The following is a 25,904-nucleotide window of genomic DNA, read 5'->3' on the forward strand; positions in this document are numbered from 1 at the left end:
CCAATAGCTATCAACAAACACCAGAAAAGAAATGCAATAAAACTGTAACAAAATATGACACAGGCATTCATATCATAGAAAAGCTAGATACATGTAGAGGATAAAATAAACTGTCTTGTGTACCTTTTACTGATGCGAAGTATCAGGAAAGGAAAGCAATCAGCTTTGACTTGTAATCAAGTAATTGCTTGCGAAATATGCATCCCTTTTGAAGAACAATCAACCACTTTTTGGTATGACTTGAAAGCATGGTCCTTTTTCTCTTAAGGACTAAAAGAATGAGAAAAAATTGAATGTCCCTTCGTTTTTCTCGCTCTCCATTTTATAAAATAGGGAGCACCTAGCTATCTTCCCGTAACAATCCCTCATTTCATCCCCCAGTCATTAACTACTTCAATAACTACTAACTATCTAGGAGGACCACTTACTATTTGGAGACCACATAATATTTGAAAGATTTTACAACTGGCATGCACAAGTATTCATTATAATGCATCAAGTATTTATCTGTAACACATCAAGTATTCAAACCTAATATATCAAGTATTAAAAAAAAAAGCTAAACACATTTTTAGAGGTGGGATTTTTCTTCTTCGTTCAATCTAATCAATATTTTTGACGATCGGTGAGAAATTTTGCAAATCTAAAACCACGAATGTTTTTGACATAATTTTATCTTTAAAATGAGATCCATGATGATATACTTTCGAGTTGTTCGTTGTACAAGTATTCATCGTTATCAAGAAAGTATTCATCCTCGTCGTGCAAATGCAAATATAAAAACTGGAAACATCACTCATCCATATTTACACGTTTTTAGAGGTGAGTTTTTTTTTCTCCGTTCAATCTAACTAATATTTCTGACGATCTGTGAAGAATTTTGCAAATCTAAAACCATTAACGTTTTCTATACAATTTTTTTTTTCAAATGAGATCCATGATGACATACTTTCGAGTTGTTCATTGCACAAGTATTAATATCTTGTCACGTAAGTATTCATACCTAAGATATTAAGTATTCATTTATACACATTGAAGTATTCATTCTAAGACATCAAGTATTCATTCATATATCTCTATTTTTTTTATCAAAATTTGTTTTTATGTCATTTATTTAATATGCAGTGGCCTAATTCACCATTAATAAAGCTTTGTTCTTTGCAAAACTCGCTACTTCATGAGGAAGGGGAACATAAACATGAAAGGGATTAATTACAAGAAGATGAAGGTGGAAGAGAAAGGGAGAAAGAGGAAAGAAATAAATGTTGTTAAAAATAGTAGTTATAGTTATAGTTAAAATAGAAAATTAGTTGGGAGATGAAATGGGGGATGAATAATTAAGTGGGGAAATTATAATTACCCTATAAAATATTGGCCGAGTGTAGTTTCATTTCTTTTTAAAAAAAAATTATTTTTTGTTTTCCTGCTCCATTTTTGTTTTCACTGGACACCTCCATTTTCTTTGTTTCTGATTTGTTTGTCTAATTTTCTTGTCATTTTTTTTTCCTTTTCTTTTTTAAGGGATGAATATTACACCCATTAATTTCTTCTTCATAACCTCAATTTTTGAAAAATTAATGTTTTATTAACTTTTCTATTTTTTAGTAGAAAATAAGCTTTTGACAAAAATAATCCAAGTTTCAGATCCGATTCGGCCGGAGCAAGCTCCGGCATGGGAAAAATTGAACTTTTACAGTAAAAATAAAAAATAAAAAATCTCACCTGTTGGATATTATGTTGGTGGTCTGTCACAAATAACCATGCATGGTCCGTAATCCTAAACTAGAGTTACATATCACTTTGAAGTTTTTTGTTCATATCTTTTTTGTACATTCCAACGGGACTTATTTACAAGAAGTAATTGGGATAACTGAAAATGCTAGGAAATTTATGTTACGAAAAAAAATATTCGGAATATTTGGAAATGAGTTAGGTAACTGGTTTTTATTTTTACTCTCTTCTGAAATGTGAAACTCGATGGATGAATAAAATAGTAAGGAAGAGAAGAAAAAACCACATCTTTATTAAACTATCATGAAAAATAAATTGACCATTGATAATTTGTAGTAGTTCTTATAAACAGTAGTTATGTTTAGATGGAGGGTTGAGAAATAATGTGAGCTTTTGTCGTCGATGAGTTTGAGGTGGGTGAGAGAGATGGGCTCAGATTTGTATTATTGCACATGGACAGGCACATGTACAGGCCTATATATATATGAGGTTTACGTGTTGAAAGGGCTAAGAGGGTTGGGTTTGGGCCCAATATAATAGGAGAGATATTGACCAGAAACCAATTGTGAAAGTGGTCCAACATGGTGTTTGGGCTACCTGCAAGGAGGTTGATGTTTTCCTATTTGAAAATTTGAAAATAGTATATATTGTCAAAATGTTTAAAACTATGATATATCATTTTTTTATTTTTAAATACAGAATAGGCGAATAAACTACTCTTCTTTTCTTTTTGGTTAAAATTAACAATTTTAAGACTGCTGGAGGTCTATAAATGTGCGTTAATCATATTCAATTATTGCTTGCCTGTGCAGAATTGTGTATGTGATGAAGTTGAAATAATCTAATTCATCAATAGAAATCCAAAGCACTCTTTATATATCTTTAAGTCTCTGGGCTCCCACAAATAATGAAAGACAAAACAAGGCTTGATCTAAATTCTCTAATATTGCATTTGGAAGTCTCCAGTCTCACACAAATAATAAAAATCATCTAGGATACACACAAGCAGCTGAAAATGCAATATATGATATGTTTCTTAAATTTTTTTTTTTTTCAAATTGATCTAGTAAATATTTGTATGTATATGAAATTATATTTGAAGCTTACCTGTCAGTTTTAACAATTTTTAAATACTTAAATGAATCCAAAATAAGGCAAAAATATCTTCGAGTAACCAAACCTTATGTTAATGTACATGCTACACTATCTCTTTTGTTTTTTTGTTTTTTTTTAAAACCTTATGTTAATGTACATGCTGTCACTTTGAAGATGTCTTCAGAATCAAAGATAAGGCAAAAATATTTTTGAGAGCCTCATAGACTCATAGTCAAGTCCATGCCCAAGCCCAAGCCCTAACATAGATTTGGCGAACAAAAATTGCACCTAGGCCAAGCCCATGCCCAAGCCCAAGCCCAAGCCTAAGCCCATCATAATCAATTAAAAAAACCATACATCTATGTTGGACTTCTCATCTGTTATAAAAGAGATTGCAGTCTCTTAAAAGATGTCTTTAGAATCAAAAGATATGGCAGAGATTTTTTGAGAGCCTCATAGACTCATAGTCAAGTCCACGCTCAAGTCAACACCCAATTGTACTCCACGAAATTATACTTTAAACATAACATGATATCTTTATTCTGTCTCTAGTACCTGCCTGCTATCTATCTACTCATCCTTTTTCTCCTACCTCTAACTTTATCTCTTTTTTTTTAAAAAAAAATAAAATAAAATAAAAGTGGTACATACCACCGATTTCATTAAGAAACGAAACCTACAGAGTTTATCAAACGTGGTACCAAACCACTGGTACCTGTTTACACACATCCTATAAACGATACATCAAAGAAAATCACGTAGCATACTACAAATTGAAACTATAGAAATAGTTGGCAACACAAAGCCATCAAAACCAGCAACATATACGAAATAACATGCATATCAACTAGCTAAATGTCAGAAACGACCGAATGAACTACCAGGAAGGTATCATCATCAATCTGATGCTCTAACCCATTTGTTCCAGCTACCCTCTCCTCCTGCAATAGAAAATTATCAAAGAAAACAGGCAATTGCATGGCATCAGTAGGTAGAACTAAGGATAGTGTAAGAAGAGTACCCCTTCCTTTGGATCTCACCCAAAATTGTGCTAAAGAAATAATTTGAGATCCTATGGATCTAAGAGAAGTATGTATCCCATGAAAACATAGTTTATTTCTAGTTAACCACATGACCCACAATACTGCTCCTCTTACCAATTCGATCAAATACCTATCTTTAAAAGGAATTAAAGCATCAATAAACCACAATTCCTCCATAGTTGTAATATCAAATGCGAAATTATTATAATCAGCAATCCAATTCCAAATTGTTCAGAAAAAGGGGCATTGCACAAACAAGTGATCTATTGTTTCAGGTGCCCCACAAAACTAACAAGCTACATCTCCTAGCCATCCTCTTTTGCTCAAATTTACTCTGGTAAGTATCTTATCCTGCTTAACAAGCCACAAGAAAATCTTAATCTTAAATGGAATCTTTGCTTTCCAAATAGTATTAAAAGTAACATTTTGAATCCCTCCATACTCAAGCCAACTATAAAAAGAATTTACCGTAAATCGACCATTAGTATTCCATCTCCAACTCAAACTATCCATCACATCAATATCCAAGTGCACTACCCTCAATTGAGAAACTAAACTATACCATTCATCCCTAAGGTCCCCTGTTAGTTGTCTCCTAAAAGCTAAGTTAATATTCCCAGAATCTAGAACTGAAGCTACAGATATACCAATATTAGTTGCAACTAAAAACATTTGGGGATATAAATCACTTAAAGGATATTCGCCCATCCATCTATCTGTCCAAAACAAAACCTCCTTACCATTTCCTACTTTTTTCTGAAACCCCAAGTCAACAAATGGTCTTAGTTTGAGAACATTCCTCCAAAAAGCTGACATCCTATAACTATACTCTTGCGACCCATATTTAGCTAGAATAATATACTTCCACATCCCTACAACTGCAGGGTCATTATATCGGTACCACCATTTAGCTAATAGAGCTATATTAATAGTATGCAAGTTTAAAAGACCCAAACCCCCCTGCAACTTACTAGCACAAACTACTGACCATGAAACTAAAGAAATCTTTTTTCTAACTGAACTACCCCCATACCGTAAAAACCTTCTCCTAAGTTTGTCAATATGCTTTCTAATTTGAATAGGCATTTTATACAGAGCAAGCCAATACAAAGGAATGGTAGAAATTACTGCATTTAGTAATGTTACTCTACCCCCTATAGAAAGTAATTTACTTTTCCATCCCTGTAGTTTTTTCTCAATTTTATCGATTGGGACATGCCAACATTCAACAGGAATAGATTTCCAATGCACAGGTACTCCTAAGTAAGTTATAGGTAATTGACTTATGGTGCAACCAAACCTATCCGCTAATCTCTTACTTTCTAACTCATTTAAATTCAGTGGTATCATAACACTCTTGTGATAATTAATTTTCAGACCAGTCATATTCTCAAAACCCAATAATAGTAATTTAAGAGTTTCGACCATCTTGTCACTTGCTTCCAAAAACAATAAGGTATCATCTGCAAAATGCAGATTCAAGATATCCCCAACACCTACAAAATTACCCAAACCTTTAAGAAAACCTGCCATTTTAGCTTTTTGTAAAATTTTATGCAAAGCCTCAGCCACTATATCGAATAGAAAGGGAGATAGAGGATCCCCCTGTCGCAATCCTCTCTTGCAACTAAAGTATTCTCCCAAACAACCATTTACACTAATACACGTCCGACTACCTTGCAAAATATCAGAAATCCATCGTCTAAATTTAGACCCAAACCCCCGAGCAAGTAAAGCTTCTTGTAGAAATTCCCAATTTATTAAATCATACGCCTTTTCAAAATCCAACTTAAAAAGGACACCTTTTGTTTTAGAGACTCGAACTTTATCTCTTTTTAATTAATGGAGTTTTTACATCAAACAACTATTTATTATTTTTTTTTATCTTACTCTCCCTTATCATCCCTAGAGGCATCTCACTCATTCTGAATAACCCTTACTGGATCCAGTTTGGCTTAATTAACTTCACTTTGACGCACACCAATGATTCCTCTCCTCGCACTTTTGTCTATGATCGATGAGACGTACCTGATTCCCGGTTCAAGCACCATCCCTTTAAACATTACTATTTCCACAAACCCTCTCTAGTCCACCATCCTTTTTACCCATCCTACAAAAATAATAAAACAGTGGGTTGTCGAGTGATCTAAAATACTTCAATATATATGAATATAACTGTCAGTTGTAGTCAATTTGTGATAAGATAACACATATTTGTAAATATTGTTAATTAATCATAAGCCATAATTAAAAAAAAAATTACATAATTAAAATTTGAAAAAGAAAATTAATTAAAGAAAAGAACAATCTGATCCTAATTAAATTAACTTTTAATGGAATGATTAGGATTTGTTGATCATTGACTATTTGAAAAATAAGAAACTTAGGAATTATTTCATTGACCAGCAGGGTCCACATGGCAGGACCATCACCATTCATCCATGGTTTTATTGATTACATACAACTATTTAGTAATATTGAAATTTTAGACCCATTGCTACGAAAAGGTCCTACTTGCAATACTAAAAAAATAGATGTTGTTCCATGGAAGAGTTTAATTGGAAAAATTAAAAACATTTCAGCGATTCTTTCCATAGAGTGCATATTCTTGATTCGCTTGGATCAGTGATGTTTATCAGTGTATACATCATGACCAGAACAAAAAAAAAGGAGATAGACCATGAGAGAGTAGGCATTTAATGTCAAGGTAGTGTGGAAAAAGGTGCATGGTTTGAACAGAGGGAAAGTGCTTGACCGGGTAGAAATTACCTCAATAATTTCTATTGTGAAAGAGACATGAAAGAGATATGACAGAGAATACGGCGTCCACAATCTATTGTGGAAGAGATATGAAACATAATGTAGTAATGATTTCTTTTTTTTTCTTTTTTTCTTTTTTGTTGCAGACAAAGCCCGTAGGCATTTATTAAAATTTTGGACTTTTTAATGACATTTGTAGGTCGACACAACATACCGATAAATAGTCATTCTTGATTTTAATATTAATCAAGAGTCTCAAAAAAAATACATTAACATGACTATCAAACTTGTATCCCATGAATAAAGAGGATATGAATATTATATTTTTCCTTAATTTATTTGCTTATTAGAAAAGTACAAAAATTAAAATTAAAATTAGCTTAATGGTAAGCATATGGATTAGACAAATTTCTTAGCTTGTCACTTAATGGTGTGTGCGCGTGTGTGCATGCGTGTTTATGATGCAATTTCGCATTCATTTTTATTCAAAACCCTATAAATTTATTCAGGTGCCAGCCCCATGGATAATATTAAAAGGTTAATTAGAGCATAGGAGAAAAAATATACAAAGTCCGGATGGATCACTATTGTAGTAGGCCAGTACTCTGTGAATGCGAAATATTGTGGTCAACTTCTTTCTAAACATACATCTCCCTTTAACTATGAGACGAGCACTCTGTGAGAGAAAAAAACCATTCCACTATTGTAGTGGATGAACACTCTGTGATAGACCAATGCAAAATTTCCTTCCTTGCATGTTTTGATGTCGGGTAGGGCATGTCCAAAGGTTCGGATCTAATAATTAGTCTCAGGTAATTAACTCTCATGACTTATTGTTATGGTCAGTGTCAGACAACTTGTACTACCAAAGAATGATTGTTGGAATACATTGTATTGACTGAGCACTAATGTAGTGGATGGATCACTAATATAGTGGGTGAACATTGTCTTTACTAGACAACACGGAAGAGGTGAAAGGGAGGAGGAACATCACAAAATTAATTGAAGATATGCCAGGACAATAAAATTAATTGAAGATATGTATATAAAACAAAAAGTCTATTTATATACATCTAAATAAAATAATGTCCAAAACACTTCGGGACAATAAACCCACCAGTTTGGGAATTCTATTTCTCGTCATTGAAGCGTGAGTACGTTCAAGTTGTTTCTCGTTTTTTTGGAAAATAAGAACAAGTAACCTTATATTTCTAAATCCTTTCCCAGCCCTCTACTCCGTGATATTATGTGTAATATTTTTGCAATTGGATGGATCAAATTCTGAATTATTTGTTGAAGTTGTCCTTTTTATGTTTAATTTATTAGTCATGTTTTATTGTTGAGAACAATATTTCGTTGTGAACTTCTTTGTTTGTGCAACATAGTGCACAGAGGCAGAGCTACAATATATGAGGGGTGGACACTGCATTCGGATAAACAAGCTTAAATCTCTATATATTTGAGTTTTTGCCTACCACAAATTGTAAATTTTGCCCACCTCTGCAGTGAAAAGGTGCAAATGTATTCTTCTTAACTCCCTCTTCCTTTTACTGCAAGTAATTAGCTTGAAATTTTCGTTTCATTTTCCAATTTTGTAATTTTTTTTTCATATCTAATTTTGTATCTTGGATATTCAAGTACTCCCGAGAGAAAATATGTGAGCACATGAGCCATCAAAGAGATTGTAATGAAATTATGTGACTTATGTCTATAAAATAAAATATCAAACATAAAGAGGCAATATGTGAGATTTATTGAGAGAAGAGCTGGCTCCATCTTTTATATGAATAAGATGTCTCCATTTCCATCTATTTACTCTCATTTCTTTCTATTTTTCTCTTCTTTCTCTCCATTTAGGAATCTAGTACACCACCATTTCTCTTAATTTTGTGTGTTTTTATTTGTGTTTGAATTTTTTTTATATTTTTTTTCTTACCTTTATTTTTCCTTCTACATTTTTATTTACTATTTTTTTTAATTGGATAAGGACATGGAAGAGAAATACAATTAACATTAAATATTTGGATGAAATTTGTAGTTTTTTCATTGTTTTTGCCCACCCCTCATCAAAATTCTGGCTACACCACCGATATTGAACACTGTATATATATATCTTTTTATATGAGTAATGTGTGTTTTGTGTTCACTAGAATATATTTTTGTCTCCTGTCGTATTTTATTTATTTCATATGCAGTCATCTCCAGCTTTCATATTCTGAATTTAGACCGTGTTTTAAGCAAGAGTCATATTCAAAAGACTATCAGTGCGTTCAATGTAAAATGAGCCACAACTCCGGTTCCATGTCTCAACTTTCATAGCTATTTTTCTCCAAACCTATCTTCACGGTTAGAAGGAAAACAAAAATAATCAATATCTACTTCGCAGCTAGTCAGTTTCTACTTACCATTCAAAACAAAACTTCGAATAAGACGTCCATACAAGATGGAATAGCAGTTAGCACTAGAACGACTCATGAGGGAATATCTTGTGGTCAACTTTTTTCTAACCATACATGTCCCTTTAACTATAAGAAGAGCAGAACTATGTGAGAGAGAAATCCATTGCCATCATTTCACAAATCATGGAACGTTGTTATAGAGTGCTCACTATTCACCTCCTCTTAAGTCTCTTAACCTTATCCCCCTTTTCTCTCGCTGCCATAGTAACCACTAGTAAAACTGATCAATCAGCACTTCTCTCCTTCAAGTCCCAAATACATGATGACCCATTTGGAGTTCTCTCCTCATGGAACGAGTCACTGCACCACTGTCAATGGCAAGGCATCTTGTGTGACCAGCACCATCCCAATAGAGTGACTGCTCTCATTCTCGACTCCAAAAACTTGTCAGGTTATATATCTCCATTTCTAGCAAACCTCACGTTCCTCCAAACAATGAGTCTCTCTAATAACCAGTTGGAAGGAAGCATCCCGGTAGAGATCGGGTATTTGGGTAGGCTACGTTTTCTCAACTTGAGTGTAAATTTTCTCAATGGTAGCGTTCCATCTACCCTAAGTAATTGTTCAAATCTAGAAGTTATTTATTTGAGAAATAATAATCTCCATGGAACCATCCCATCTAACTTAGTGCAATGCAAAGAACTTAAAACTATCGATCTGGCAAATAACTTCCTCACAGGAGGCATACCATTGGAATTCAGTCTCATCCCACAGCTCCAATTATTATCACTATCTGTCAATAATCTCACAGGATCAATTCCTTCCACCTTGGGCAACCTTAGTAGCCTAATATATCTTTATCTTGACCAAAATATTTTTTATGGCAATATTCCAGATGATTTAGGCAAACTTACTAATCTATCAGAACTTTACCTTTACAATAATAACTTCATGGGTTCTATTCCACATACCTTAGGTAACCTTACCAAGCTATCAATTCTTTATCTTTACCACAATAACATTAGTGGTCACATTCCACCTGGCTTGGGTAACCTTACTAACTTACTACAACTTGCTCTTTACGAAAACATGTTAAGTGGATTCATCCTAGATGAACTCGGGAAATTACAAAACCTCCAAAGTTTTGACATTTATGATAACAACATTTCGGGTGAAATACCAAACTCCCTTTACAACCTATCAACATTGTCTATTATGAATCTTGGTAATAACCAGCTTCATGGAGCTCTCCCTTTCGATATGTGCAATGCTTTACCAAACTTGGAATATCTATACCTCTATTCCAATCAACTCAAAGGACAAATCCCACCATCCATATCCAATTGTTCTGCTCTTATTAGTGTTGAATTAAGTAATAATTACTTCAGTGGCGTGATACCATTTGGCTTTGGAGCCTTACAAAATCTTCAAACAGTTGTTTTTGCTTTTAATCAACTAGAAGCTAAGAGACAACTTGACTGGAGTTTCATGGATGCTTTGACAAATTGTACTTTCTTAGAAATTTTACAACTTGACAACAACCAACTACGAGGAGTGTTACCCAGTTCTATAACAAACCTTTCTAATAGTCTTCTTGAACTCTCACTGTCTAGTAACCCAATTTCTGGAAGCATACCAGCAGAGCTCGAAAAACTCAATAACTTAAATGGGCTTTACCTAGACGGAATGTTTCTCAGTGGCAGCATTCCAGTAGAAATTGGTAATCTTTTCAAATTGGGAGCATTAGATCTGAGTAATAACATGATTTCAGGCCAAATCCCATCAACATTTTCTAACCTCACCCAAATGACCTTGCTATATCTAGAAAATAACGTATTAGAAGGGGGTATACCACCAGAATTAAGTAGCATGAAATTATTAGAAGTCCTCAGTTTTTCAAATAATAAGTTCGTAGGTGAAGTTCCCAAAAAAATCATGGGTCTTCCTTCTCTTTCCATCAGTTTGGACTTATCACACAATTATCTAACTGGCATGTTGCCACCAGAAATTGGTCTCTTGAAAAACCTGCAATCATTTGATCTCTCGAATAACAAGTTGAGTGGAGAGATTCCAAGCACAATTGATGGATGCCAGGTACTTCAAGCCCTTTATCTTGATAGCAATATGTTCCAAGGAACAATTCCATCCAGCTTGAGCAAATTAACAGGGCTGGAAATCCTTGATGTCTCTAACAACTTGCTCTCTGGTCGAGTCCCTGAATTCCTGGGTATAATGAACTTGCAATATTTGAATATTTCTTTCAATAATTTCGAGGGAGAATTACCAGAAGAAGGCATTTTCAAGAATGCTTGTAGTCTAGATGTAAGAGGGAATCTAAAGCTTTGTGGTGGAGTACCTCAGGTGCATTTGTCACACTGCATTTCACAACCTTCCACACAGAAACATCACTTTCAAAGAAACATGGTGCTCATAAGTTCTATTGTTGGTTCTTTTATTTGCATAATTGCAATCATTTGCTTGTTAGTGATCCATTATACTAGAAACAACCCTCAAAACTAACCACAATCTGATAAAGATTTGAAATATGGGTTACAGCCTGTTTCATACAATGACTTTCTTAGAGCTACAGAAAATTTCTCCCCGAATAATCTAATTAGAAGAGGTTCATTTGGAGAAGTTTACATCGAGAATGTGACAACTGACAACTATTGCGGTGAAGGTGTTAAACCTTGAGAAACACAGTACTTCTAGAAGTTTCTTATCTGAATGCGAGGCATTAAAAATGTGAGACACCGGAACCTTATTAAAGTGTTGAGTTTGTGCTGTAGCATTGACCACCAAGGTAATGATTTCAAGGCTTTGGTTTTTGAGTTCATGCCAAATGGTAGCTTGGAAACATGGTTGCATCCAAATACATGTACGGATCGGCCATTCAGAACCCTCAGCTTGATCCAGAGATTGAACATTGCATTTGATGTGGCGGTAGCGCTAGATTATCTCCATTACCATTTAACTGCACCAATCGTGCATTGTGATCTCAAACCTAGTAATGTACTTTTGGATGATGACATGACTGCACATGTGAGTGATTTTGGATTAGCAAGGTTTTTGGTTCGACCTGATACCATGCCTTCTCAATCAATGTCGAGCACCGGTGGAATTAAGGGTTCTATTGGCTACATTCCTCCAGGTATATATAGCAGAGCATATTATTTGAGAAGTATTTTTTTTATGTTGCTGTTACAAAATTATTTATAGACTTTGTTAAGGTTCAAAGAAAAAAAATTGGCCAAGGCTATTCCACTGGCGAGGCCCAAGGAAAAAATATTTATTGCCTCATTTATAGTGACATGATTGAGACTGAATTTTATTATCTACCTATACTTTTTTAATTTACTGTCTTGGGCTATAAAATTTTAAAAAATCATGTGACCCATGTTTTTCAAACTAGGTGAATTAGACTTATGTTAATAGGTAGAGAAACAGCTCACTGTGCTTCTGTACTAATTAAATTTAGGGATGTAACTATTAACTTTTTATTGTCTAGAGTATGGGATGGGTGGTCGGCCATCGGTAGAAGGAGATGTGTACAGCTATGGAGTTCTTCTGCTCGAGTTGTTCACAGGAGTAAGTCCAACTGATGAGAGAATCAGAGATGGTTTGAGCCTTCGGAAGCAAGTTGAGATGGTTTTCCCCGACCAAGTCATGGACATAGTCGACCCCAAATTATTCCCTGAAAATGATGGAAAACACAATTTGTATGCACCTGAAAATGTCTATAGTTGTTTGGTTTCAGTGATTCAATGCGGGCTTCTGTGCTCCAAAGAGTCGCCAAAAGAGCGTATTTCTATCAAAGATGTTACCAAGGAGTTGAACTCAACACGAACAAAGTTGCTTAGGTCATAGAGACTGAGAAAAAAGGATTGAAAAAGAAGAGAAAGGGATCCACTAAATATGTATTATATGTAAAATTGGACAGCGGTTGTGGTAATTTATGCTGTTGTAGTATATATGTTGTAATAACGAATTGTTGAAAGTAACGGCTAAAATTGATATGATTTTGAAAACAATTTTATGAATTTTCAAATTAATTGAATTGAATCAGATTCTAATTGGATGATCCGAATTCCAAACTCAACAATTATTCAAAAACTGTGGGGATGCACCTACTATCTTCGAGTCTGGATCCTCTGCATTGCCTCGCCGTTTGAGTTTCAATCCAGACCATCTGATCATAATCCTGATCAATCCCAGCAATGTTTTAATGCACATGGATTCTTTAAGATTTGTGCTAATATGTAATGAACGGAACAGATTCAAACCCAAAAAATAATGTATCTTAGGTCATATGAATTCCTTTCTCTTCTCTGACAATGGGCCAGTGGGTTGACTGAGAATCAAGGCCCAATAAAGATTCTCGACTCTTAAAACACAAGGCTAATTCATGAAGCTTAAAAACTAAAATGCAAGCTGGTTGCTGTCACGTGATTGTTACGCGGTGATTGTAATAACAGTCAAAAGGATGTCTTATTGTAGTCAAACAAAACACTTTATTTATTCGATATTAGATATGCATGTGATTTAGGTGGGAAAAAATAAAAAATTTCAGAAAGGACCTTTATTTTATTTTATTTACAAAATATGTTAAAATTTGTTTTTAATTATCAAAGCAAGATGATTTACACTTTTTAGCTATTTGAGATGCAAAAATCAGATAAAATAGATTCAACAGCAAATGATCAAGCAAAAAAGAAAATTTCAAAATTCTAACAGAAAATAAGAAATTTCCAATTGAGCTACTTTATTTAATGAACTTAGTACATTTTGACTGATTTCATTTGAGCAGCACAACAACACTATTTGGGTTTTATTTCTACTGATTTAAACAGCACAACCTCCAATTAAAGAATTAATTGTGTGTCAAACTAATTGGGAGAGAAGTGATATCCCAATTACAAAAGTAATTTCAAATTATTGATTTTGAATACCCAATTTAAAATTTGTTATGATAAACCATGCATCATGTAAAATTTAACACTAAGATACTTATGATATTTTAATGTTAAATTTTTTTGGGAACTTTACTCCTGTTAGATTCGATGTGCTAATTGTTTTGTTGAGTTATTATTATTTAATTACCAATAGTTAAAAATCAAATGCAAAGATATTACAAACCCAGCACAAATCTGGGTTAATATCTTAACAGAGCAGTTTTGGCTTCATGCAGCACACTAAGCATATGCAATGTTGTTTTGATTCTATAGCCTGTGCGCTGTACAAAGTCAAAACTGCAATGTTAGAAAGCGCAAATTGACACAACTTTTAAATAACCCTATGCAATTTGTTAAATCATCTCCAAAACATGAATATATTTCATCAAATTCCATCTAAACTACAACCGAGTCCATTAGATCAATCAAGATAAAAAATACAAAAATAATAAAACAAGCCACTGATTGCCTCACATATCCAGTTCAAAACAAAGGTTATTTGATAGGAGTTGACGGATGCGAAGATGCTACCTGCTCTTTATCCTGCAAACAATTGAAAGAACATAAAATTCATAAAAAAATTGAATTAACTCATGTGCCATACCCCATAAATATAATTTAAATTATAAACAGATTAATAAAAAATTTATGCAATAACCATAAATTAGACTACTGGTATCTCCTTTCCTTGGTTAGACTGCTGGTTGTTTGCAAATTGGCTATGGTACTATGCATAGCGCATATTAGTCTGTACTATGGATCAATATCTTCGTTTTTAAAATCCAAACAGTCGATTTGAACCGTTCAAAATGATCACCATATGAAAATGTACGTAGAGACGAAATTTTACATTTTTTAGAATTTTTTTACTATTTTATTTAGATAGGTAGAAAATCACTACTTTTAAATGGTCAAGAATCTTTAGATCAAGTGATTTTCTACCTACTTAAAAAATAGTAAAAAAATCTAAAAAAATGTAAAATTTGATATGCAAGTACATTTTCATATGGAAATCATGTTGAAGGGTTAAGATCGACTATTTGTACTTTGCAAGTGAAAAAATTGATCTGTAGTACGGACCAATCTATGCTATGCACAGTACCATAGCCTCACTTAAATTAAAAATATATTTAAATAAAAAAACAATAAATAACATAAACACTAAAGACCTGAGAGAAAGGTGCATTGGCCAGTGCCATCTGTTGTTGCTGAAACTGGTACCAATGCTGCTGCTGTTGCTGTTGAACTTGCATCGACTGCTGCAAATACATCTGGTACATTTGTACATTTGCTAGTAATACATCATTTGTTGCTGAAACTGCGGTTGCTTCTCGTGCAAAGAGTTGTTGCTAGGCGAGGATTGATTCGACTGTAACTGATTTTGCTGTAACTGTTGTTGTTGTAACTGGAGGCAATAGTACATCTGTTGTAGTTGGTTTTGGTTGTGTTGCCACATCTGAGATGGACACACTTTCCCTGATTGTACGCCTCCATTCTATCATTTTTTTCTGTTAGTACAACTGGATTCAGTTTATATGAGTAGGGGTTTTAACCAAAAAAAAAATAATAAATAAAGGGCAGAAGAAACTATTGGTTGCTAGTGTTTTGAAAATTACAAACACCCATTACTAGCATGAGCCCCTAAACCCTAAACCCTAAACCCTAGAGCTCAGACCAAGGTAATTTCTCCAAGGTTCCTCCTATTGTTCATCTCACCTCTCTAAAATTCTAACTCTAATCACTTATCTAATGAGAACATAATATAGTTTTCATGCACAACAATGATAGGGGAGATTTGCCAAGGAAAAATAATTTAGATGTAAATTTTTAAATTCACCGTTGTCAACTGAAAAAATGAGGGTTATATGCCCAAGAACTTCTATTAAATGTAATGATAAGGGAGCTTTTCTATTAAATTAACCCTTATCTATTAAAGAATACATTTTAATTTACAGTTATGGGTACGCTACGAGCTATATTCGCACAAGCAAGCACCTGTGACAAATAGACTCTTAAAATAAAAAAAATAAAAAACAAGGAAAGTGCAAAATGCACAAAAACACTAACCAAAGATTGTGCCAAGGCTCCTGTAGGAAATGTCTGGTTGGCTGTTGTGACATCTGTATTGGGTTATTTGGTCTTGCCAGGTCTGGATTCGAAACGGGTCGATTTTGACCCAATTCCACTTCTGACTTCAAGCATTCGCCCTGAATTGGGCTAGCAGACCTAATTGGGTTTATTTGAAAAGACTCGTCAGGTTTCGGGTCTATAGTTTCAGATTCTAGATTTGCTCTTACCGGGTCGGTTTTCTCAACATCACTATTATTATCGATACTATTATTGGTATTAAAATTATTCTCAGGTTCAGGAACAGTAAAGTTGGTTTTTGATTCTGGAATTTGAGTTTTTGGCAGTACTATACTACTATTGATTCCAAATTCGGTTGCAAAATCACCTCCTTTTCTCCTAATATGGGCTTCTTTTTTTCTAATTTTGCTCTTTTATTGCTAGTGGAATCAGTTAGGGGGAATGCATTTCGTGATTCCTTCGGAAAAAGTATGTAGTGTTGGGCCCACACCTTTCTAATCTGTGCGGGTTTTCCATAGAGGTCGACAAACTATACATAAAAATATAAGATCTCAGTTATGAGTGAGGCTATGGTACTTTGCAAAGTGCACATTGATCCATACTATGGATTCATATTTTCGTTTTCACAGTTCAAATAGTTGATCCGAACTATTCAACATGACTTTCATATGAAAATGTACTAAGAGATTAAATTTTATATTTTTTTTCTATTTTTTAAAATAAGCAGGCAGAAAATCACCTAATTTAAAAATTACGAACCATACAAAAGTAGTGATTTTCAACCTATCTAATAAAATAGTCAGAAAATTGAAAAAAAAAATTCATTCTTCAACTACATTTTCATATAAAGATCATGTTGAGTGGTTCAGATCAACAGTTTGAACTTTAAAAACAAAGATATAAATCCATAATATGGGCCGATCCGCACTATGCAAAGTACTATAGCATCACTCCTCAATTACTGTTTATAAAAAAGATAACTCACATCAAAAAACAACATAGAGATCTCTTCCCGTTCTTAATAGCATAAAGGTATAGATTCATCAGTTCGAGGTTCTATCACATTAGATATTATCGAATCTAAAGTCAATATGTGACTGGTCCCACCATACATGGATCATCTCAAATTGAATCAACCCCTACAAGTTTCAATAATCATTACTTAGAAAAATTTACAGATGCAAATATAGTAATAATTTATAAATTGACACAGAACTTTGATTAGAGAATTGCATGGCATTTGTTTAATCCCCCTAAGAAAGACTTCTCTAGCCGCATCCGTGCTACAAGTTGCCTATAAAAACAAAAATTTGCGAGAAATATAATTCAGAAAAGGTAAAAGAAAAGATTTCAAATGAATTGATTGTTAAGGGGATTAATTAAAATATTATAATTTCTATCATACCTAATTATTTTATGATTTGAATTTTAAAATTTGAATTCTAATTATTTTCCAATGTGGAGGCATGATTGGGGCATAGCAGTTTTCAAAGAAGCTGAATCCTCGAAGTTAAATATTTTCTTGTATCATACCGCAAATGCATGGTTTGGAAACTCGGCCGATTCCGAGTCAACTCGGTATCGGCCGTGTCCAATCCGAGTTTCACCCGAGTCTCACGTCCATGTCTGAACAGTGTTTTGCATGGTTTTTCAGCAAAACTCGGCTGAACAGTGTTTGACTCGGCCGAGTTATCCGATTTTCAGGCCAAGTCAACCTGAGTCTGGCCGAGTCTGTCCGAGTCTAGCCGAGTCAACATTTTTTTCAATTATTTTTAAATGCTTACTCAATAAAATGAGAATAATATCCAACAGTGTTTTTTCAATTATTTTTTCAATTATTTTTAAATGCTTATTTTTTGGCATACACTCTAAACAAAAAAACTTTTTCTTCACAAAATTATTTAAATTAAAATACTAAAATCTCCAAAAAAAAAAAAAAAAAAAACAGCCCGTGGGTCGCCCCAGCCACGAGCGGTTTGGTTGGATTTTTGGGCCGCCCGTGGGCCTAGCGGTCGGGGTAGTTTTGACAAAAAACGGTACAAAATGACATTTTTAAAATTAAGTTTTTTGTTAAGGGTATTAATAAAAATGGCCGTAAAGTTTGATGTGACTAATTTTTGTAGTCCGCAAACTTTATATTAGGCGTAAACTTTATTTGTCAATGTTTTTAAATATTAATGATCATCATTTTCCATGTTAAATATTTTTATATCAATAATTTTTGTATTATATTCGAAATATTTTTTTAAATGACATTAATTCAGATAATGCGGAACTCAATCAATGCTACAACATAAAGCTTATAAATATGTATTGTGATTAAAAAAAAAAAGTAAATCGGATTTGATTATTTTTTATTCATATGAAAGTTATTTACCCATCCTACAAAAATAATAAAACAGTGGGTTGTCAAGTTACATATATGAAATTAACTGTCAGTTGTAGTCAATTTGTGATAAGATATATAATGCATATTTGTATATATTGTTAATTGAGGTTGGTTAATATCAAAACTTTTGTTTCTAAGCCATGGAACAAACATTTTGGTTTTATATTTTTTAAGTCTAAACAGGCGATTCAAATTGTTCAAAATTCAATCTATATTAAAATGTGCTATGAGTCCAAATTTTACATTTTGAGGAATTTTTTACTATTTATTAACTCAGTTTTAAATCAGTGTATTCAATGATCAAAAAAAAATTTCACTGTTTATTTAAATAGGCGATTTTAAAACTATCTTAACAAATAGTAAAAATTTTGCAAAAAAATTAAAATTTGATCTTCAAGTACATTTTATATAAATATCACATCTAACAGTTTGGATCAACTGTTGGACTTTGAAAATCGAAAAACTAATTGGTTGCATTACAGCTCCGGAACAAATATTTTGATATTAGCCAATCCCTTGTTAATTAATCGTAAACCATAATTAAAAATAAATAAAACGAAATTTACATAATTAATATTTGAAAAAAATTAATTAGAGAAAATATCAATTTGATCATAATTAAATTAACTTTTAATTGAATGATTTGGATATGTCGATGATTGACTATTTAGATTCTGAAATTTGAAACATAAGAATTATTTCATTGACCAGCGGGGTCCACATGGCACGACCATCACCATTCATCCATGGTTTTATTAACTATATAGTAAGATTAAAATTGTAGACAAAAAGGTCCTATTTGCAATCCTAAAAAAGTAGTTGTTGTTCCATGGAAAAGTTTAATTGGAAAAGAAAAGCATTTCAGCGATTCTTTCCATAGAGTCACTACAACAAAATCGGTCTTCAACGACTTGTATCAGCGACTGATCCGATCACCAGTCAATGAAGTTTCACCTCCCCCCTCCCAAAAAAAAAAAAAAACGAGGAGATAGACCATGAGAGATATGAAAGAGAATAAGAGGTTCACAATCTATTGTGAAAGATATATGAAACATATTGTAGTATTGATTTTGTTGGAGAAGAAGAGATAAGCAACAGACGTAAAGTAACTGTAATTGAAAAGAGAAAATATATGAATTTCAACTGCCAGTTTTAATAATTTTGAAATACTTAAATAAAGAAATAAATAAAATAATCTTCAAGTAACAACACCTTATGTTATTGCACATGCATGCTACACTATCTCATATATTAGGTTTTACAACACTCCAAGGCAGCCATTCCATTTTTTGAGTAACCGGGCCGTAGATTTGGTGAACAAAAATTGCCCCTAGGCCAAGCCCAAGCCCAAGCCCATCTAAATCAATTAAAAAAAACCATACACCTATGTAAGGACCACTTCAAAAGACCTTGGTTGGACTTCTCATCTGATATAAAAGAGATTGCTGTGATGCTGTCACTTAAAAGATGTCTTTAGAATCAAAGATAAGGCAGAGATTTTTTGAGAGCCTCATAGACTCATAGTCAAGTCCACGCTCAAGTCAACACCCAATTGTATGTTTTGATAACGGGTTGGGCATCTCCTAAGGTTCGGATCTAATAATCAGTCTCCGGTAACTCTCATGACTTATTGTTATGGTCAGTGTCAGACCACTTATACTACCAAAGAATGATTGTATTGACTGAGCACTAATGTAGTGGATGGATCACTAATGTAATGGGTGAACATTGAGTTTGACCCACTTTAACAACTCGTTGCCACCCCCAGTAAATAACATGCAAAAGATATTAATTAAACACAGTACCAATACCAAGAAAAACAAATAAAATAACAGGATAATAAGATGATGACAACTTGGGAATCCTTCACTAGTGGAAAATATGGAATCAGGATCGGTTATATACACAAAAGAATAAATTATAAATATAAATATAAATATAACACCATCAAAAGAACAAAAAAAACAAACTTCTAATCTTACATTTTATTGATAAATTATAAATATAACACCATCAAAAGAACAAAAAAAACATGAAATTGAACGAGTATATATGGAGCACCAAAAATTGGAATAAAAGCATGGTTTCTGATCAAACTCGGAATTGGAAAGATGTATCTACTGGAATTGAAAATTCAGATTTTTTTTAGGCAGAAACTTGTTTTGTAGCAAAAAAAAAAAAAAAAGAAAATAGTAAAAAAATATATGTTAAAACAAAATATTACACTCAACTAATTCATTAATTATATAATATAATACAAGTATTACAAATAGAAAACACTTTTTTTATAGATCAACTAAACTACAGCAACGCACTACTATACTAGCTAGTCACATGCATTATTTATAAATAAACTAAACAATTCACATACAGTCAAATATGTTGTCTCCAGCTATATGCAAGTTTGCTATGTCTCACTTTCCAGCTGTATGCAACTCTCCTTCGCAGAATTTTGGTCAAATATATCAAGTAAAATGCTTGCTTCATCCTTGTCTTGTTTTTCATTATTGATTTCACTGCTAATATACATTATTGATTTCGCAGAATTTTGGTTTCCAACTCTTGAAATTGTAACCTGTAAGAACAAGCTAATTAGAATTTATGCATAGAAGAGCAAAATTACATTAGCAACATAAATTTAGTGTAGGATTATTTTGACAACATATGTGTTAAGTTTTTTTTCTAGTTCAAATTATATTTGCATAATTTGATTTGTTTTTTTTTTGTGATTTGAAATCATAGATCAACAATTATCAGGGAAAAACGTAAAATAACCAAAGGACTCGGCCTGACTCGCATCAATAATCAGATAACTCAGCCGAGTCAACACGATTCAACCTATTTTTGTTGGAAAAATCGAATGGGCGTGACACTCAAACGAAACTTGGCTCAGAGCCGACCGATACCGTTCTAACTTGGCCGAGTCAACTTGGACCTGGCCGATTTTCCAATCCATGAATATAATAAAAGTTACATATCTGATAATACTTGACCAACCATGTAAAAATAAAACAAAAAACTGTCACTAAAAATTCATTTGTATCTCTCCATAATATGAAAATTAGATGAAAATATTGTCTTAAAATTGCAGCTCCATTTTGTAGCAAATTACAAAATTTAGAAAGCTTGAATTGGACTAAATTCATAATTAGTCTACTCTTATTGAAGTCTTCGTCCGACAGGAAAAAAAAAAAAATACATGTCTGCAATAAATACTGCTATGTTGATCTAGACTTGAATTTATTGTTGTGCATCCTGCTAGCTAGCTAGCTTGGAAATTTTTGCACGATTTTTTTTTTATTTACCTTCTTTCAAAAAAAATAAAAAATAAATAACCACTTCTTCTTGAAAATTCGATATAGATCATGTCCGCAGTTTAAACCTGCGAAAACAAATTACTGGTTTTGTAGGTTTAAATTGTGGAGCAACTTTTTTTTTTCTTTTACGTACAAAGGTCACTCCAAATATTTTTTTTAAAACGGGTGCCCCACAGCCCCCCTACATTATTTATTTATTTATTTCAAGAAAGATTAAAGGGTGGGTTTCACTACATTTCAACAAAGGAGCACGTTTAATGCCAGTTGCATGGGGAGAAATAAAGGATCACGAAATAAAAAAAATTAATATATTTTCATTTTTTTTATCGGAAACTCCCTTCTGGTTCGGTAGTATAAACTTGCGACACCTAATAAAAATAAAATAAAATAAAATGGTTAAAAGATTTTTTTCTTAAATGGTAAAAATAAAAAATTTATATTTTTGCATGGCATTTGCAGGTCCACACAAAATACAGATTTGTAATAATTCTTAATTTTGATATTAATGAAGAGTCTCGATACAATCCATTTACGTGATTATCATACTTGTATCCGATGAATAAAGCGGATATGAATATTATTTTTTTCCTTAATTTATTTGCTTATTAGAAAAGGAAAAAAAAATTTTAATTAGCTTAATGGCAAGCATATAGATTAGAAAAATTTCTTAGTTTGTCACTTAAATTAATGGTGTGTGCGCATGTGTGCACGTCTGTTTGTGATGCAACTTCGCATTAGTAGTAAAAGCTTAATTACAGTATAGGAGAACAAAATATACAAAGTCCGGATGGATCACTATTGTAGTAGGTCAGTACTATAACGACTCATTAGGGAAAATATTGTGGTCAACTTCTTTCTAACCAAACATACATCTCTCTTTAACTAACTATAAGAAGAGCAGCACTCTGTGAGAGAGAAAAACCCATTTCAATATATATTGTAGTGGATGTACTCTGTGATAGAGCAATGCAACATTTCCCTTCCTTGCATGTTTTCATATCGGGTCGGGCATGTCCTAGGGTTCGGATCTAATAATCGGGCTCCGGTAACTCTCATGACTTATTAATATGGTCATTGTCAGACGACTTAGACTACCAAAGAATGATTGTTGGAATACATTCTACGTAGTGAGTGAGCACTAATGTAGTGGATGGATCACTAATGTAGTGGGTGAACATTGAGTTTGACCCACATATAGATTTATTATGAGTTTGACCCAGCTTGCTCTTTAACAAGTTGTTGCCACCTCCAGTAAATAACATGGAAAAGATATTAAACACAGTACCAATACCAAGAAAAACAAATAAAATAACAGGATAATAAGATGATGACAACTTGGGAATCCTTCTGTTTAAAAAAAAATAAGATACGGCTCAAACTTCTAATCTGACATTTTATTGATAAATTAAAAATATAACACCATCAAAAGAACAAAAAAAAACATGAAATTGAACAACGAGTATATATTGAGCAAAAAAAATTGGAATAAAAGCATGGTTTCTCAAACTCAGAATTGGAAATTCAAATTTTATAAGAAGAATCGGATTGGAAATTCAAATTTTTTTTTTTGCCAGAAACTTGTTTTGTAGAAAAAAATATATGTTAAAACAAAATATTATACTCAAATAATTCACTAATTTTATAATATAATATAAGTATTACAAATACAAAACATTTTTTATAGATAAACTAAACTATAGCAACGCACTACTATACTAGCTAGTCACATACATTATTTATAAATAAACTAAACAATTCACATACAGTACTCAAATATGTTGTCTCCAGTTATATTCAAATTTGCTTTGTCTCCCTCCAGTTGTATGCAACTCCCCTTAGCAGAATTTTAGTCGAATCTAATGAAAAGCTTGCTTCATCCTTGTCTTGTTTTTCATTATCGATTTCACTGCCCAGGTACTGAAGCAAGTTTGGCTTCCATCTCTTAAAATTGTAACCTGTAACAACAAGCTTAAGCTAGTTAGAATTTATGTAAAAAAGAGCAAAATTACTTTAGCAGCATAAATTTAGTGCATAATTATTTTGACAAAGTATGTGTTAAGAACTTTTCTAGTTCAAATTATGTTTGCATAATTTGATTTTTTTTTTATTTGAAATCATAGATCATCAACTATCCGGAAAAAAACATAATATAATCAAGGGACTCGGCCTGACTCAGACCAAAAATCAGATAACTTGGCAAAATCAATACGATTCAAACGAGTTTTGATGAAAAAACGAATGGCCGTGAGACTCAGACGAAACTTGGCTCGGACCCAACCAATACCATTCTTACTCGGCCAAGTCAACCTGGACTTGGCCAATTTTCCAATCCATGAATAAAAGTTACATCTATGATAATACTTGACCAACCAACTAAAAATAAAACAAAAACTGTCACTAAGAATTCATTTGTATCTCTCCATAATATGAAAATTAAATTAAAATATTGTCTTCATTTGTAACAAATTACAGAATTTAGAAAGCTTGAATTGGACAAAATTCATAATTAAGAGATTCAGTCTACTCTTATTGAAGTCTTCGTCCGACAGGAAGAAAAAGAATACCTGTCTGCAATAAATTCTGCTTGGTTTAAACCTACGAAATCAAATTATTGGTTTCGTATGTTTAAATTGCCGAGCCAACTTTTTTACAAACGTCACTGCGAAAGGTTTTTGTTTTTCAAAAAGGGTGGCCCCACTACATTTGAAAAGAAGAATTAGATGGAGCCCCACAGTCCCAATACATTTTGAGGAGGGTTCAAATGCCTCCATGTTTTTGTGCCTCCATCATGCCTCCATTCTTCTCTATTATTTTCAAAGTTCAAACAGTCAATCTAAACCGCTCAACCTAACCTCTATACTAAAATATGTTTGGAGACCAAATTTTATATTTTTAGGAATTGGTTTACTATTTTTTTAGATAGGTACAAAATCAGTAAATCTGTACCATCTAAAAACAGTATTTTTGTACCTATCTAAAAAAATAGTAAAAAAGTTCCTAAAAATATAAAATTTGGTTTCCAAACATATTTTAGTATGGAGGTTAGGTTGAGCGGTTCGGATCAACTGTTTGAACTTTGAAAATAATAGAGAAGGATGGAGGCATGATGGAGGCACAAAAACATGGAGGCATTTGAACCCTCCTCATACATTTATTTATTTATTTATTTCAAGAAAGATCTAAGTGTATTAAACAAAGATTAAAGGGTGGGTCCCACTACATTTCAACAAAGGACTACGTGTACGTATTGCCAGATAGGATGATCACGAAATCCTTAAACTTGCAAACCTCCCTTCTTGTTCGGCAGTATAAACTTGCATACCTGATAAAAATAAAATTAAAAAAAAAGTGGTTAAAACATTTTCTTTCTTAAATTGTAAAAATAAAAAATTTGGATTTTTGCATGGCATTTGCAGGTCCACACAAAATACAGGTTTTTAGTCATTCTTTTTTTTTTTTTTTGAAAAAGTGGTGAACCACCGATTTCATTAGAAATCACAAAATTGTTTTTGCTTCAATCTCCAACTAAACTGGAGAGAGAAACGCATACAGTATGAAGAAATTAAAAAAACCACCTAGGCAAGACAGTATCATGCCTAGCCAAATAGTCAACACAACAAAGCCATGTTAAAGTAAGCATCTAAGAGCAAGAGACCAGAAAAAAAATCACAAACTAATCATTGAGGAACTCTAACCCAAGCATATGGATTAAATCTTCCTGTGCCAGCAGAGGGTGCTCTACCTCTAGCGCTGGATCCCCCTCGTGAACCGTTGCCCGTGGGCCTACTATAATCAAATCCTGAGAAGGCAAGTCATTAGTGTCCAAAGACAAAATTAAAGATAGGTTAAGCAAAGAACCATTATTTAAAGTCTTACACCAGAATGTAGCTAAAGCAATAATTTTGGAGCCAATGGCCTTTAAAGTAGGCATACGAGATTGTTGGAAACAAAGCTTATTTCTTACAAGCCATAAACACCAAAGCACAGCCCCTCGAACAAGCTCTACCAAAGGTTTATCCTTAAGGGGAATAAAGGCATTTAAAAACCATATATCATCCATAGTTGAACCCTCAAACAAAAAGTTATTATGTTGAGCAATCCAATTCCATATTTGAAAAGAGATGGGGCAA

The 25,904-nt window shown here is 33.0% G+C and overlaps 2 protein-coding genes across 3 annotated transcripts in view; one reads left to right on the forward strand and one right to left on the reverse strand.

Annotated features, from left to right (window-relative positions):
- The window catches only part of LOC144548975 (uncharacterized), a 125,476-nt gene extending 108,082 nt beyond the window's left edge, over positions 1–17,394 (reverse strand). Inside the window, exons 1-4 of one of the 2 annotated variants that reach the window (XR_013509513.1) lie at positions 17,054–17,394; positions 16,048–16,597; positions 15,150–15,475; positions 14,103–14,523 (exon numbers count right to left, since the gene is read on the reverse strand). Coding sequence is in view for 1 of the 2 variants with exons in the window: in XM_078297714.1 (XP_078153840.1) it covers positions 17,054–17,068 (15 nt within the window). In the remaining variant the exon portion in view is untranslated. Of the gene's footprint in view, positions 1–14,102; positions 14,524–15,149; positions 15,476–16,047; positions 16,598–17,053 lie in introns of those variants that run through there. The other variant, XM_078297714.1, reaches the window with a different exon arrangement.
- LOC144548970 (putative LRR receptor-like serine/threonine-protein kinase At3g47570) lies at positions 11,756–13,062 on the forward strand. Its single transcript, XM_078297708.1, has 2 exons — positions 11,756–12,179; positions 12,537–13,062. Exons 1-2 carry the CDS (start codon positions 11,756–11,758, stop codon positions 12,893–12,895), a joined length of 783 nt encoding a protein of 260 aa, XP_078153834.1. The 3' UTR covers positions 12,896–13,062.
- Positions 17,395–25,904: the final 8,510 nt, after the last annotated feature.

The sequence above is a fragment of the Carex rostrata genome, chromosome 34 (assembly GCF_964058835.1).
Source record: "Carex rostrata chromosome 34, lpCarRost1.2, whole genome shotgun sequence".
NCBI lineage: Eukaryota > Viridiplantae > Streptophyta > Magnoliopsida > Poales > Cyperaceae > Carex > Carex rostrata.

Coding starts and splice junctions, on each gene's coding strand:
- LOC144548970 (XM_078297708.1), top strand. CDS start 11,756: ATGCGAGGCATTAAAAATGTGAGACACCGGAACCTTATTAAAGTGTTG. Junction 12,180..12,536: donor TATTGGCTACATTCCTCCAG/GTATATATAGCA, acceptor TTTATTGTCTAG/AGTATGGGATGGGTGGTCGG.